The sequence below is a fragment of the Drosophila albomicans genome, chromosome 2R (genome assembly GCF_009650485.2).
Source record: "Drosophila albomicans strain 15112-1751.03 chromosome 2R, ASM965048v2, whole genome shotgun sequence".
NCBI classification, from domain to species: domain Eukaryota; kingdom Metazoa; phylum Arthropoda; class Insecta; order Diptera; family Drosophilidae; genus Drosophila; species Drosophila albomicans.
Genome location: NC_047631.2, coordinates 9,694,478 through 9,705,981, shown reverse-complemented (window position 1 = coordinate 9,705,981; position 11,504 = coordinate 9,694,478). Strand labels below are relative to the sequence as shown.

The 11,504-nt window shown below is 39.4% G+C and overlaps 3 protein-coding genes across 5 annotated transcripts; 1 reads left to right on the top strand and 2 right to left on the bottom strand.

Annotated features, from left to right (window-relative positions):
* The first annotated feature begins 900 nt into the window (after positions 1–900).
* On the top strand, positions 901–2,649 carry LOC117574231 (enolase-phosphatase E1). Its single transcript, XM_034257941.2, has 2 exons — positions 901–1,078; positions 1,141–2,649. Exons 1-2 carry the CDS (start codon positions 1,049–1,051, stop codon positions 2,161–2,163), a joined length of 1,053 nt encoding a protein of 350 aa, XP_034113832.1. The 5' UTR covers positions 901–1,048; the 3' UTR covers positions 2,164–2,649.
* On the bottom strand, positions 2,437–7,270 carry LOC117574230 (heterogeneous nuclear ribonucleoprotein M). Of its 2 annotated transcripts, XM_034257939.2 has the most exons (5): positions 7,103–7,263; positions 6,332–6,928; positions 5,189–5,324; positions 2,874–4,050; positions 2,437–2,806 (listed from the first exon to the last, which is right to left on the bottom strand). In XM_034257939.2, exons 2-5 carry the CDS (start codon positions 6,913–6,915, stop codon positions 2,751–2,753), a joined length of 1,953 nt encoding a protein of 650 aa, XP_034113830.1. In that variant the 5' UTR covers positions 6,916–6,928; positions 7,103–7,263; the 3' UTR covers positions 2,437–2,750. The 2 variants fall into 2 exon arrangements, with proteins under 2 accessions (XP_034113830.1, XP_034113831.1); XM_034257940.2 differs by lacking the exons at positions 2,437–2,806; positions 5,189–5,324 and having other exon boundaries at positions 3,796–4,050; positions 7,101–7,270.
* A 1,291-nt stretch (positions 7,271–8,561) lies between these two features.
* On the bottom strand, positions 8,562–11,431 carry LOC117576445 (ras-like protein 1). 2 transcript variants are annotated; one of them, XM_034261207.2, is made up of 4 exons: positions 11,186–11,431; positions 10,410–10,739; positions 10,087–10,343; positions 8,562–10,023 (listed from the first exon to the last, which is right to left on the bottom strand). In XM_034261207.2, the coding sequence occupies exons 2-4, from the start codon at positions 10,546–10,548 to the stop codon at positions 9,850–9,852; spliced, it is 570 nt and encodes a 189-aa protein (XP_034117098.1). In that variant the 5' UTR covers positions 10,549–10,739; positions 11,186–11,431; the 3' UTR covers positions 8,562–9,849. The 2 variants fall into 2 exon arrangements, with proteins under 2 accessions (XP_034117098.1, XP_034117099.1); XM_034261208.2 differs by having other exon boundaries at positions 11,390–11,407.
* Between the last annotated feature and the right edge of the window lie 73 nt (positions 11,432–11,504).

Sequence of the window (11,504 nt, the reverse complement as noted above, 5' to 3'; positions counted from 1 at the left end):
ATTACCACTGCACTGAATACAACTGAGCTTTGTCTTTGCCATCGCCTTAAATGCCGACATACAAAAGGTTAATGCGTGGGCCGGAAAAATTAAAATTAAATATGTATGAAAGAGCTGCAGTTGCCAATTAGGGACAACTACTTATACATATAAAATACTTATGCGCCATATGAGCAACATATGTGCATAGCCCTCACTATTTGTGTGGGAGAAAGAGACAGAGACAAGTGTGTGAGTGGTTGGCAGGTGCAGGCAACGGTGAGGCACTTCAAATGCTTAAAAAACAATGCAATTTACTTGAGTACAGTTCAAGGTCGAAAAATGTTAATATCTGGCGCCTAGTGCTCCACATCTCATCTCCCCAGACGGCTTTCTTATAGCTCAACCAAATCACAAACACACACACACACACAATCTCTATTGCATGTAAAGGAGAAAAGGGCTAAAAGATAATATTGCATGCATTTCCCGTTTCCGGTCGACTTGTGTTGATGGTGTATTCATATTCTGGGTGTGTATGAAGAGGGATTTCACGGATGGTGCTGCGTGCTGCTTGTTTGCTATTTCTGTACAGCGCTCATATTTTTATATCTTATCTTGGTACGCGACCCGTTCGCTTTAGACAGCGTTGACGTGAGTGCGTGCACCAAAAGCGTAACAATAGTAGAGGGACAGAAACAAATATTATGCATTCATATTACATTATGTTGATGAATCGATGAAGCTTCTATAGAAATGTTGCTGTGAAAAGCTACTTTAAATTTTAGCGCGTTTATTATATTTTACAACACTGGGCGGATGTTCTTTTGTACGTGAGTCACAAATAACAAAGCATACTCCACATTTAACATAAATGCTCAGCAAATGAATGTTTGTTTTGTAATTTAACATAATTTCCTCGTAACTTAATAGCTCTGGCAAAAACAACCCTGTTCCCCTCCCAAGTGGACATTCCCAATTGCGCTTGCTTTTTGTAGCGTTGCCAGACCGTCGTTGGTAGAAAATTATTGTATGTGCCGCATAGAGGTGTACAAAAACAGCAAGAAAGATGCCCGAAAGTGATGTTACCAAGATGAAGGTAAGTGTAAATGTGCAATTAGTTAATGTGAAAACAATCCACATCATGAATATTTCATGCAGGTTGCCGATTTGAAGCGAGAGCTAAAGCTGCGTGGCTTGCCATTAAACGGCAACAAAAACGAGCTGCAAGACCGCCTGCAAACAGCGTTGCTAGAGGGTGATATTTCACTTGATGACAGCGCCATAGCTGAAGCTATTGCGGATGGCATAGATGACGACGTCTCGCTGACTGATGAAGACGAGCACAAATTGCTTGGCGATGAACACGAGGATTTGCTCCTAAAGAGTCCCGTTAGCACACCCACAACAACATCTGCAACCTTGCCAGAACTCTTGGAAGCGGTGCAGTCAAAGGCAGAAACGGACGCAACTTCGCCACCGACAAAGAAGATCGTGTTGAAACGCAACAACTCGCAGCAGCAGACGTCAACGCTAAGCACAGTAGCTGCAACTCCATCCAAGGAAAATGCAGCACCTGCCGCAGAGACTACGATCCCCAGCACGTCGGACACTGAGGAGAAGGCAACAGCAAAGACACCGCGAAAACCAATTGTTATTAGTGGCACGAAAGATGCCACGCCCAAGGCAGTAGGCGACAAGAAAGTCGGTGAGCTTAGCAGCCAAGAGCGTTTGGCAATGCGTGCCAAAAAGTTTGGCATCACAGTCGCTGCAAAAGATGCAACAGCTGCTGCTTCCAAATCTGCTGCTTCCACAGCAGCTGCTGCGTCTCCTGTGGTCAACAAATCATCGAGCGCTTCAATTAAGGCCAACAATGGAAACAAGGAAACCGATGAGCAACAGAAGGAGGCATTGAAACGGCGTGCAGAACGCTTTGGATGCGTGGTGCCCGAGAAGAGTCCCAAGACAACGGCCGACGAGAAGCTACAGAAACGCAAGGAGCGTTTCGGAGGAGGCGCTGCCACCAACACAACAGCAACAACGGCAACATCGCCCACTGATGTCAAGGGACAGGGCGAGTGGGCAGAAAAGGCACGCGCCCGCCTTGAACGATTCAAAACGACGCCGGCGGTGGCAGCAACGCCAGCTGCAGCCGCTGCCACAACAGCTGAAGCTACAAAATAAATAACCAGTAATCCCAATACCATCCCAAACACCCTCATATATATGCAAAAGATCAGCGAATCCACGCACATCGGAATCATGCCTAGAACACAACACTTTTTTGTATTTAAGCCAATTAATCAATTATGGGTTTAGAATTTAATCAAATTGTAATAACTACATAATATTATGAATGTGAAGCATCATGTCTTTTTCTTGGGAATCCACTCTACTCCTTTTTGTCTTTCATGAAGCCTTCATCAAAGCGGCATAAGTATAAGTAGCATTCAAAAAATCTTTTAGCGTTTTTCATATTTAATTCAATCACTTACAAATAAAATGAATTGCGTCGTTTCTGGATTTTGGAAAGTCAATTATTTTACGACATTTGTTGTTTATGAGTAGTGTAAATACATATGTGTATAAAAATTAAACAATTATATGTTTTTGTAGTTACTACAACTAAAACCGCATCGCATAGCTGCTTTGCTCGTGGGATAAGATAAATCTAGGATGTTTTGTTGTTGGTCATGTCATCATCTTGCAAAGGAATCCTTGCTGTGGAAACGCACGTACTGCGCAGTTTAAAATCTAAGTGCTATATGAAATTAAAAGTAGTTTACACTAATCGTGCGACCATCGAGACGGGAACCATTCATGAGACCTATAACAAAGAGAATATCAAAATTAGAATCATTTGCAATTGTGGTTGAGCTCACCACTATTCTTACCAATAGCTAGTTCTGCGTCACGCTCCTTGAAGAATCGCACCACGCCCACATCGTTGCCACGAATCTCGGCAAACTTGACATCGCCCACATCACGGAATTTGTCTCGCAACGTTTGCCATGTGCAGCTCAATGGCACATTCTTAATGATAATCGTATCCGATTTGCGCGTGCCGCCGCCAGCATTGCCAGCACCACCGCCAACACCAACATTACCACCACCCACTCCGACATTGCCACCGCCGCCAAACATGTCCAATTGATTGCCAGCATTGCCATAGTCATTGCCATCGAGCTGATTGTTGCCCGAGTTGGAGACGGCACTACTGTTGTAAGCATTGTAGCCAACATTACCCCCGGAGACGCCACCGCCACCTCCACTTCCCGAGCTGCCACCGCCAGTGTTGTAGTTGTTACCAACACCACCACCATAACCACCGCCGCCGCCGCCGCTGCTATAGTTATTGGACAAACCCACATTGCTGGCCGAGACGAGGCCATCGTCATTGCCACCCGAGTTGCCGAGATTAAGGCCGAGGTTGCTTAGTGAAGAGGTGAGCTGCGGATTCGATAGCGCTGCGCTCAAACCGCCAACAACTGCAGCCAAATTGGGATTCAAATTGTTGAGATTGAGGCCACCAACACCGCTACCCGCATTGTTGCCCATGCTGGGTTTTTGTACAGGCGCCACTGGCGACGGCTGCACAGCCGAATTGTTTCCAAACATGACCCCACTCAGGCTGCCCAACAGATTGTTAGCATTGGCGCCGCCACCGACAACTGGTCCGCCTGTGACAGCGGACAATTGCTGAGCATTCTGCACATTGCTGAGCAACTGCGAAGCATTCTGATTGCCACCGTTGGGCAAATTGTGAGCAACATCCTTCAGCGGTTCGCCGTTGGGTCCGAGACCAATGCCAACGCCACCCAATCCCTCGGGTAGCTTCAGGCCTTCACCCTTGTCGGGAATGCGATCCAGACGCACCGTCATGCGACGATCATAGAGCATTTGGCGATCAAGCATGGAAATTGCTTGCACTGCTTCCACAGGATGATCGTATTCAACTACAGCAAAGCCACGACTGTTGCCCTCCTTATCCAGGGACAGATCCACGCTCTGCACCTTGCCAGCAAGCTTGAACACTTGCTTGAGCTTCTTGTTATCCACCTTGTAGTCGAGCTGTTAAGATAAATAAAAGGGAAATTATTAGCAGAAAGCATTTCAAGTGTGGCCATTGGACTTGCTGCAAAATGTAGATTAATACAGAATGCGAATCTAAATCAAAATAGATTCCAGCGTTGTCCACACACACGATTCCTTTATTAGAACGAAGTTCCAGTTGTCTAATCCAAAAGCGACGCAGGCAATTGATTGACTGTTTCATATTTATAACCCATTTCCCCTCGCTCACTTTCAGGAATGACTTCCACATCGATGTGGCGGCAAAACAAAAAGACCAACCAACACAAAGCCTTCAGTTTTCTTCTCATTCACATAAGCACAAAACACAACGCAATAGTATTTGATAAATATAGACCAAGTTATCATCCCACTCTTTCGAAGATGATATCAGTTAAAAGGTAATGGCAACTGCGGGCCTGTTTGTAAGAATATATACATATGTATACAATTTAAACAAGAACACCTGGGTAGGTTTTTTAAGAGCGAATATAAATGCAACTATTCTTTTGCGATTTACTTAACAACTTTATAATAAAAACTTCCCATCTCAATTTTTAGCAGATCGATTGATTCAAGAATATTTTGAAAAATATCGGACAGAAGGCGACAACCTTAAGCACACTTAGAGATATTATCTTACAAATCCAACAGATCACAAAATAAAATTGATTAGTGCAACATCAAAATAGCCATTATTATAAATATGAATATGAATTTGCCAATTGACTGCCCAGGAGAATTGAAGTAACCATTAGATAAAGGAATTTTTAATCTACCATACGCAAGTAATTTTGAATCCACAAATAATAAAGCCGCAGTTTTTAAATATTAGCTATATAGATGGTTGGGTTATAAATACGAAACAGAGCCCACGATGAGATCACAAAATTAATGTCGACAATAGTTTAAAGCACCGTTTTCGACTTACAATACAATTGGGCGAAGAATACAGGCTACAAGACAAAGACATAGATCATATACTTTATCCCATTTGTAGAATAAAAATATATGCAGTTGTGGTTTTGGTTCAGTTTGGTACGGTTTTGTTTTGGTTTGGTATAGTTTTAAGGTTCAATACAGTTTTGGTTTAGAATACAATTATTTGGAATTTTTTGTTTATAATACATATACTCACATTAGCAACAAAAACCTTATTATGTAAAGGTCCACTTATGCCAAGACTCTCCAAAAACGAAGCAGAAAGCCCATACAAATTGTAATTCGACGAATTAAAATCATTCGACATCATGTTAAAATTATTACGCCCAGATCTAGAAAAAGAAGCCAAAAGATCCAGAGAGAAAAAATAACAAAAGCAAGAGATAAAACACAAATACTCGATTCGGATTAGGATTCCCAAAGAAAAATAATAATGTTGCAAAAAATTAGAGCGCACGCATCATCAGTTTCAGCTATAGATAACGCACAATAATATCCACAAAATTGGTTGACTAAATTTACACTATAAAAAATATGATAATATATCGTGTTAGACTAAGGAAAGTAGTCATATTGTTTGAAAAAATCATTTCTTACAACATATCAACGATCAAAGATATTCAACTAACTTAATTGGTATCTTAGATTTTTCAGTCAGCTCTCGATAATTGTACAACATGACCAACGCAAATGTAATTCGGGACTCGGCAACCAAAAAAACCTAATAAAGCCCAAAGATAACTACAAACTTACATATTGCAGAACACTGAAAAGTCTCTATATAATAATTTAAAATGAAACCAATTCCATGTCATTTTCATAATGAATAATGGATAAAGCAAATCTGCTTGGCTGCCGAAAATCTAAACAAATTATAGAACAAACTGCAAGCCTCAACGTTTTTATAATTTCGAACATTCCTTTCAAGCTTTTAAAATATTTACACAAATCAAGTCTAATGAAATTGGAAATATTGAAGAACTACGTAAAATTTGCCACTTTCTGCAGGAATCGTAATGCCGACAACGTTGTAAAACTAAATATGAAATGCTGCAGCAACGATTTCGAAATGATTACGGAACACTTGATGCGACCTGTATTTTTTCTGCGAAGTAAAGTTATCATCATCAATCAGCACAAAGTAGAACGCGTCCCAGAGAGATGTGTTTGAATTAAAAAGTAAAGTAACTAACGTTATCCTTAACAATTTAGGCATAATATATATAACGCCGAGTCGGTTTTGGAATCAGAAAAAACATTACCTCGCCTAGAGAGCTTAGCGTATTTGAGAAATCTGTGTTACGTTTTGGGGAAAATAAATAAATATCATAATGCTTACATTCTATCATCGTCACGGCGCGAGAAACCACGATCCCGATCGTCCATATGATCACGTCCACCGCCGCCGCCTCCACCACCGTTGTTGCCACCGCCGCCACCACCACCTCCTCCGCCACCACCGCCGGCCCCATCACGCACAATGCGACCATATTGATCGCGCTGTTCACCATGATCCTCCTTAACGACCAGTTCACGGCCATTCAGCTCGTAACGATTCATCTTCTCCATGGCCTTTTGCACATTCTCGGGATCCTTGAACTCGACAATGCCACAACCTCGCGCCTTACCGCTCTCGTCGTGAAACAATTGCACATACTCAATAGAGCCGACAATACGACGAAACAGATCCTTCAGATCTTGCCAGCGATAATCGTATGGAATGTTTGAAATGTACACTCGGCAATTGCGCCTTTCGCGACTTCTGTCGCGTCCAATGTTCTGCCCGCCGCTGCCTCCTGCTCCGCCTCCGCCGGCGTTGCCATTGTTGCCATCGGCGTCTGAGAAACGTGATCCGCGTGCGCCGCGTCCACGACGATCGCGCTCTTTTTCACGATTCTCGACGGCATTAGCATCCATGTTCATTGTGTTCAATCTCCTATAAAAATCGAACAAGTTTGTCAATAATTTTTTTTCATCGCCAGCAATGCTCAGTTCTCCTGCAAAGCGTCATTGCAAAAAAAAAAAGATGGCGACTGTCGGCGTCGCCCGCATTTGATGCGAAAAAATTGTTGGAGGCCGGCAAAGAATATTGGATGTTTTATACTCACACAGTACAGCAAATATAGTGCCTAGATGCGGTCTTTTATTTTATATTTATTATGCAATTAAATACAATTTAGATCTTCACCACTTTTAGCAATCAATAAAAAAACAGGCAACGCCGAAACGACTTCAGAGAAAATTTATTCGACAGGCTCACACTTAGTGTGACCAACAGAGGAAGATATACTAAATACCTAAAAATTACCGCAAAATTCCGCGCGTTCTTTACTGTGACTAGTAGTTATTCCAAATAGAAACCTATTTTATAGAAATAAACGTTAAAGGGTTTTGTGTAAAGCTTATTCTATTATTTTTTATTAACCTCCGGAGCGGCATTAAAATATTATATTTCAAAACTGTTCTCTTTGAGTCGGAGTATAGCATAAACAAACTGTATTTCCAGGGCTGCAATGTACAAAAAAACATAGTGGACATGTGGGTCTGTAAACTTATTAGGTTGAAAAAATATTAAGGGTATTCCATGAATGCTCAAAAGTTATTTCCTTAATATATACATATTTACTTTTATATATGTTTTTATACCCGCTACCCATAGGTTAGAAGGGTATTATAACTTTGTGCCGTCAGGATATGTATGTAACAGGTAGAAGGAGGCATCTCCGACCTTATAATTTATAAATATTTGTATGTTCTTGATCAGCATCAATAGCCGAGAAGATCTAGCCATGTTCGTCTGTCCGTATGAACTACAGAGACTATAAGAGATAGTTATAATTTTTTTTGACAGCATTTGTTATGTTTGCATGCAGATCAAGCTTGTTTCAATTTTTTGCCACACCCACTTCCTTCTCCGCAAATAAAAAAAAATCGAATAACAAGCGTAATTTCAAAGCTAGAGCTGCGAATTTGGTGTATACAATGATAACTATAGTATTTATGATTTCTGAAAATTTGATTGCGATCAGATAAAAATTGTGGAAGTTATTAAAGAAATACTTTGTATGGGCAAAAACGCCTACTTACTAGGGGACTGAGTTGCTTTGGCCGACAATCTGGTATATTGCGCCGTCTACGGTATATTTTGAATGTGGTACTATATCGGTATAACAAATATATCGTTTGGTATATTTTTAGTATTTTTGTAACATTTTCGGTATATTTTGAAAATAATACCGGAATATTTTGCTTTTATTCAAAATGGGTAACGGGTATCTCACAGTCGAGCACACTCGACTGTAGCTTTCTTACTTGTTTCATTTTGTTAATTTAAATCTCTGAAATGAATAACAGAGAATATCAATTATATTTTTACTTTCAATCATACTGAAAAACATTAAATGCAATTTTTTAATCTTACCAGTGCAAAGCAAAATAATGAGAATTAGTAAACTATACTATACGAAACTTTTAGGTGAGTCCGCATATTGAAGTTCATCAAACATAATTAAATTTGGGTTATTTATCCGCACATTTATAACAATTGCCCGTACCAAGTCATTGTTGGGTTTAAATAGTACACACAATTGATTTATTTTTCTTTTTGTATGGCAAAAATGAATACAAAAAATTAAATATTATGTTGTATGTATAAAAAGCTTAGAGCAAACTATATGTGTATGTTGTATATGAATTGGCTGCTTCATGTTTCTGCTTCTGATTCTGTGTTGTACTGCAGCAACTTCTACTACATATGTATTATGTATATCTAGCTTATGCGAAAAGTGTTAATCATAAATTGATATCGATACATTTATTTAGGTATGTGGTGAGTGCTTAAAGTCGTTGCGATAATAATACATATTAATAGACATAATTTTGATTTGTTTTTGAATACGGGAGTAAAAGTCTCGCATAAGCTAGTTTTACATATGCATAAGTAGAAAAACTAAAATTGTTGATTCGTTTAAAATAATTCATACAATATTTTGTGCTATTTATTATTGGTTTTCATTGTTTTTTTTAGCACCACAAAAAATATAAGAATTAGACAGTGAGCTTCTCGTTACTTTTCAAAATTTGCAATAGTTTTCGTTTTTGTTTTGGAAATTTTCAATGGAATTTTTGTTTGTGTTGTGCGTGTATGTTTATGTTTGAGTTCGACTTTGAGTAAAAAGGAAAATCATCATTGGGAGATTTACTTGAGCTCCTCAAAAAATATGGAAAACCAATAATTTACATACAAATATAAATCTCGTATTATTTAATATGTTATCGTTATGTTTATCGTGCTCACTGAAAACAAATGGTTATGGCTACCAAATGCGCCATCGCAGCGAAAGCGATTAGCTTAAACAAGGCAGTTACAAATATAGTATTTCGTAGTTATTTTTATACAAATATATACGGTAAATGTATAATTAATTAATAATCTTAAATTGTGGGATTGGGGGGTCACATACTTAGCACTTGAAACGACGACACACATACTGCACGAAAAATTATTTGACATACTTGATAAAAACTTTAGTAGTTGCTTAAATTAATTTCAATTTTGTTCTTCCTCCTTTCAACAACAATTGCACCAATCGCACACGCAAATGTGTGTGTGCGTAGGCGTGTGCGTGTGTGTGTTTACTGTGTGAGTGTATGTGTGTGCGCGTGGGTGAATGTATGTGTATATGTTCGTAAACTAAAGTAATGCAAAAATACCATAAATGAAATATATATAAACTATTGCATTTTGGAGCTGTTGTTTTCCAAACATGGGCACACTCACACCACACACGCACACACACTGTTGCAGACAGGACAGGCGATAATGACGAAAGAAAAGAAAACGAATGCGAATCCAACTTAGAGCACCTCACATTTAAATCTACGATTTGGCTTATTCGTTTTGCGTCCTTTTCGGCCCTTGTTGTCCTTATCCTTGCGTATCTCGCGTACCAATGTGTAAAATGCATCATCGACGCCCATACGCGTCTTGGCCGATGTTTCAATGTATGGAATGCCATATTGCTTGGCCACCTTGCAAATATACAAAATTTAATTAATTTGAATTTCAAATCAAATAAATTGCCTCTCTCGTACTTCTCTTGCTTGCTCGTTCTGCACGTTCCACGAAGGCAGATCACATTTGTTTCCCACCAGCACCATGGGCACTTCCTCGGCATCTTTGACCCGCTTAATTTGCTCGCGATATGTGCCAATATCCTCAAAGGATTTTGCACTATTTACCGCGAACACAAGTAGAAATCCTTCGCCAGTGCGCATATACTGATCACGCATGGCGGAATACTCTTCTTGGCCCGCAGTGTCTAAAATGTCCAACAAGCAGGTTTCGCCATCTGACAAAAAATATTTCAAATGCAACAATTGTGACCGATATACATACATGGTGGACAAGCACTTACCGATAACAACTTGTTTTCGATATGAGTCTTCGATTGTGGGATCATATTCATCGACAAAATGATTTTGGATCAGTTGTATGGTTAGCGCCGATTTGCCAACGCCGCCGGCACCAACAACAACTAGCTTGTATTCCGTCATTTGGTTGTCTTAGTGGTATTTTTTTGTTCTTCTTTTTCGATGTTTACAACTGCAGTCAGTCTATGTATATGTGTTGAGGGTGTAGGTGTTGTTGTGTATGTGTTTTGTGTGTGGTTGTGTGAGTTAAGTTTGTATTGGTGCGCGTGTTCCTCGCCCTACTCAACAATATGTATGAAGAGCTGCAACTGCGACTGCAAATGAAGCAAAATATACATAAATTTTTATTAATTAAAAATGATTGAAATAAATTAAGTTCGTAATTAGGTGGCATAAATTAATGTGAGTCAGACAATCACTTTGGCTCTGCCTTAAATATTTTTCTTTGCCGCTCACACACACAGAGTTATAATTCTTCATTATTTGCACACACACACGCGCATACAAGCCGAGAGAAAGAGATGACAATGACTCAAGCAAGCGTTGCATGTGCCCTTTATGCTGCAGCAGCTATTATTCAGTTAATCACATTATTGTAATTGCAGATTCACTTGCAAACACTTTCGTTATTTGCACATAATTTTAAGATTGCAATTTTTTGATGACATGTAATTTGGAGTGCAGTCTTATCTATGTACATGTATGCGTAAGTGCGTATGCATGAATGTACGTTTGTATGTATGTGTGTCTGCTGCCGGACCTTCTTTGTTACTGTCGCTTCAATTGTGGCTCCTCCTTGTTTTTTCTTCCTTCTTACGTCAATATAAACTTAACACGAATCTAACTATTAACTTATGCACAAACTAGCACTATTGCGTTTTCAGGCAATTACAATTGCAATAATATTTGTGTTATATTAATTTACGCGTTTATTATGTTTTCTTTTGTATAAAGAATTTTTTACATTGCCGTATTTATAAGTATTGGTTAATCTCGGGTGTCAGCGGCAATTTTTCAGCACTGTTGCTGAGCTGAAATCAAAATACAATCGAAATCGAGAGCAAATCAACTGGTTAAGC

Bases quoted from the DNA above. Each gene is read 5' to 3' on its own strand.
- LOC117574231 (XM_034257941.2), top strand. From the start codon at position 1,049: ATGCCCGAAAGTGATGTTACCAAGATGAAG. The intron at 1,079-1,140 runs GTAAGTGTAAAT...TATTTCATGCAG, and splicing joins GTGATGTTACCAAGATGAAG to GTTGCCGATTTGAAGCGAGA.
- LOC117574230 (XM_034257939.2), bottom strand. From the start codon at position 6,915: ATGAACATGGATGCTAATGCCGTCGAGAATCGTGAAAAAGAGCGCGAT. The intron at 5,325-6,331 runs GTAAGCATTATG...TTCTTTTTCTAG, and splicing joins CGCCGTGACGATGATAGAAT to ATCTGGGCGTAATAATTTTA. The intron at 4,051-5,188 runs GTGAGTATATGT...TTATCTTAACAG, and splicing joins ATAAGGTTTTTGTTGCTAAT to CTCGACTACAAGGTGGATAA.
- LOC117576445 (XM_034261207.2), bottom strand. From the start codon at position 10,548: ATGACGGAATACAAGCTAGTTGTTGTTGGTGCCGGCGGCGTTGGCAAA. The intron at 10,344-10,409 runs GTAAGTGCTTGT...ATTTTTTGTCAG, and splicing joins TCGAAAACAAGTTGTTATCG to ATGGCGAAACCTGCTTGTTG. The intron at 10,024-10,086 runs GTACGAGAGAGG...TATATTTGCAAG, and splicing joins AGAACGAGCAAGCAAGAGAA to GTGGCCAAGCAATATGGCAT.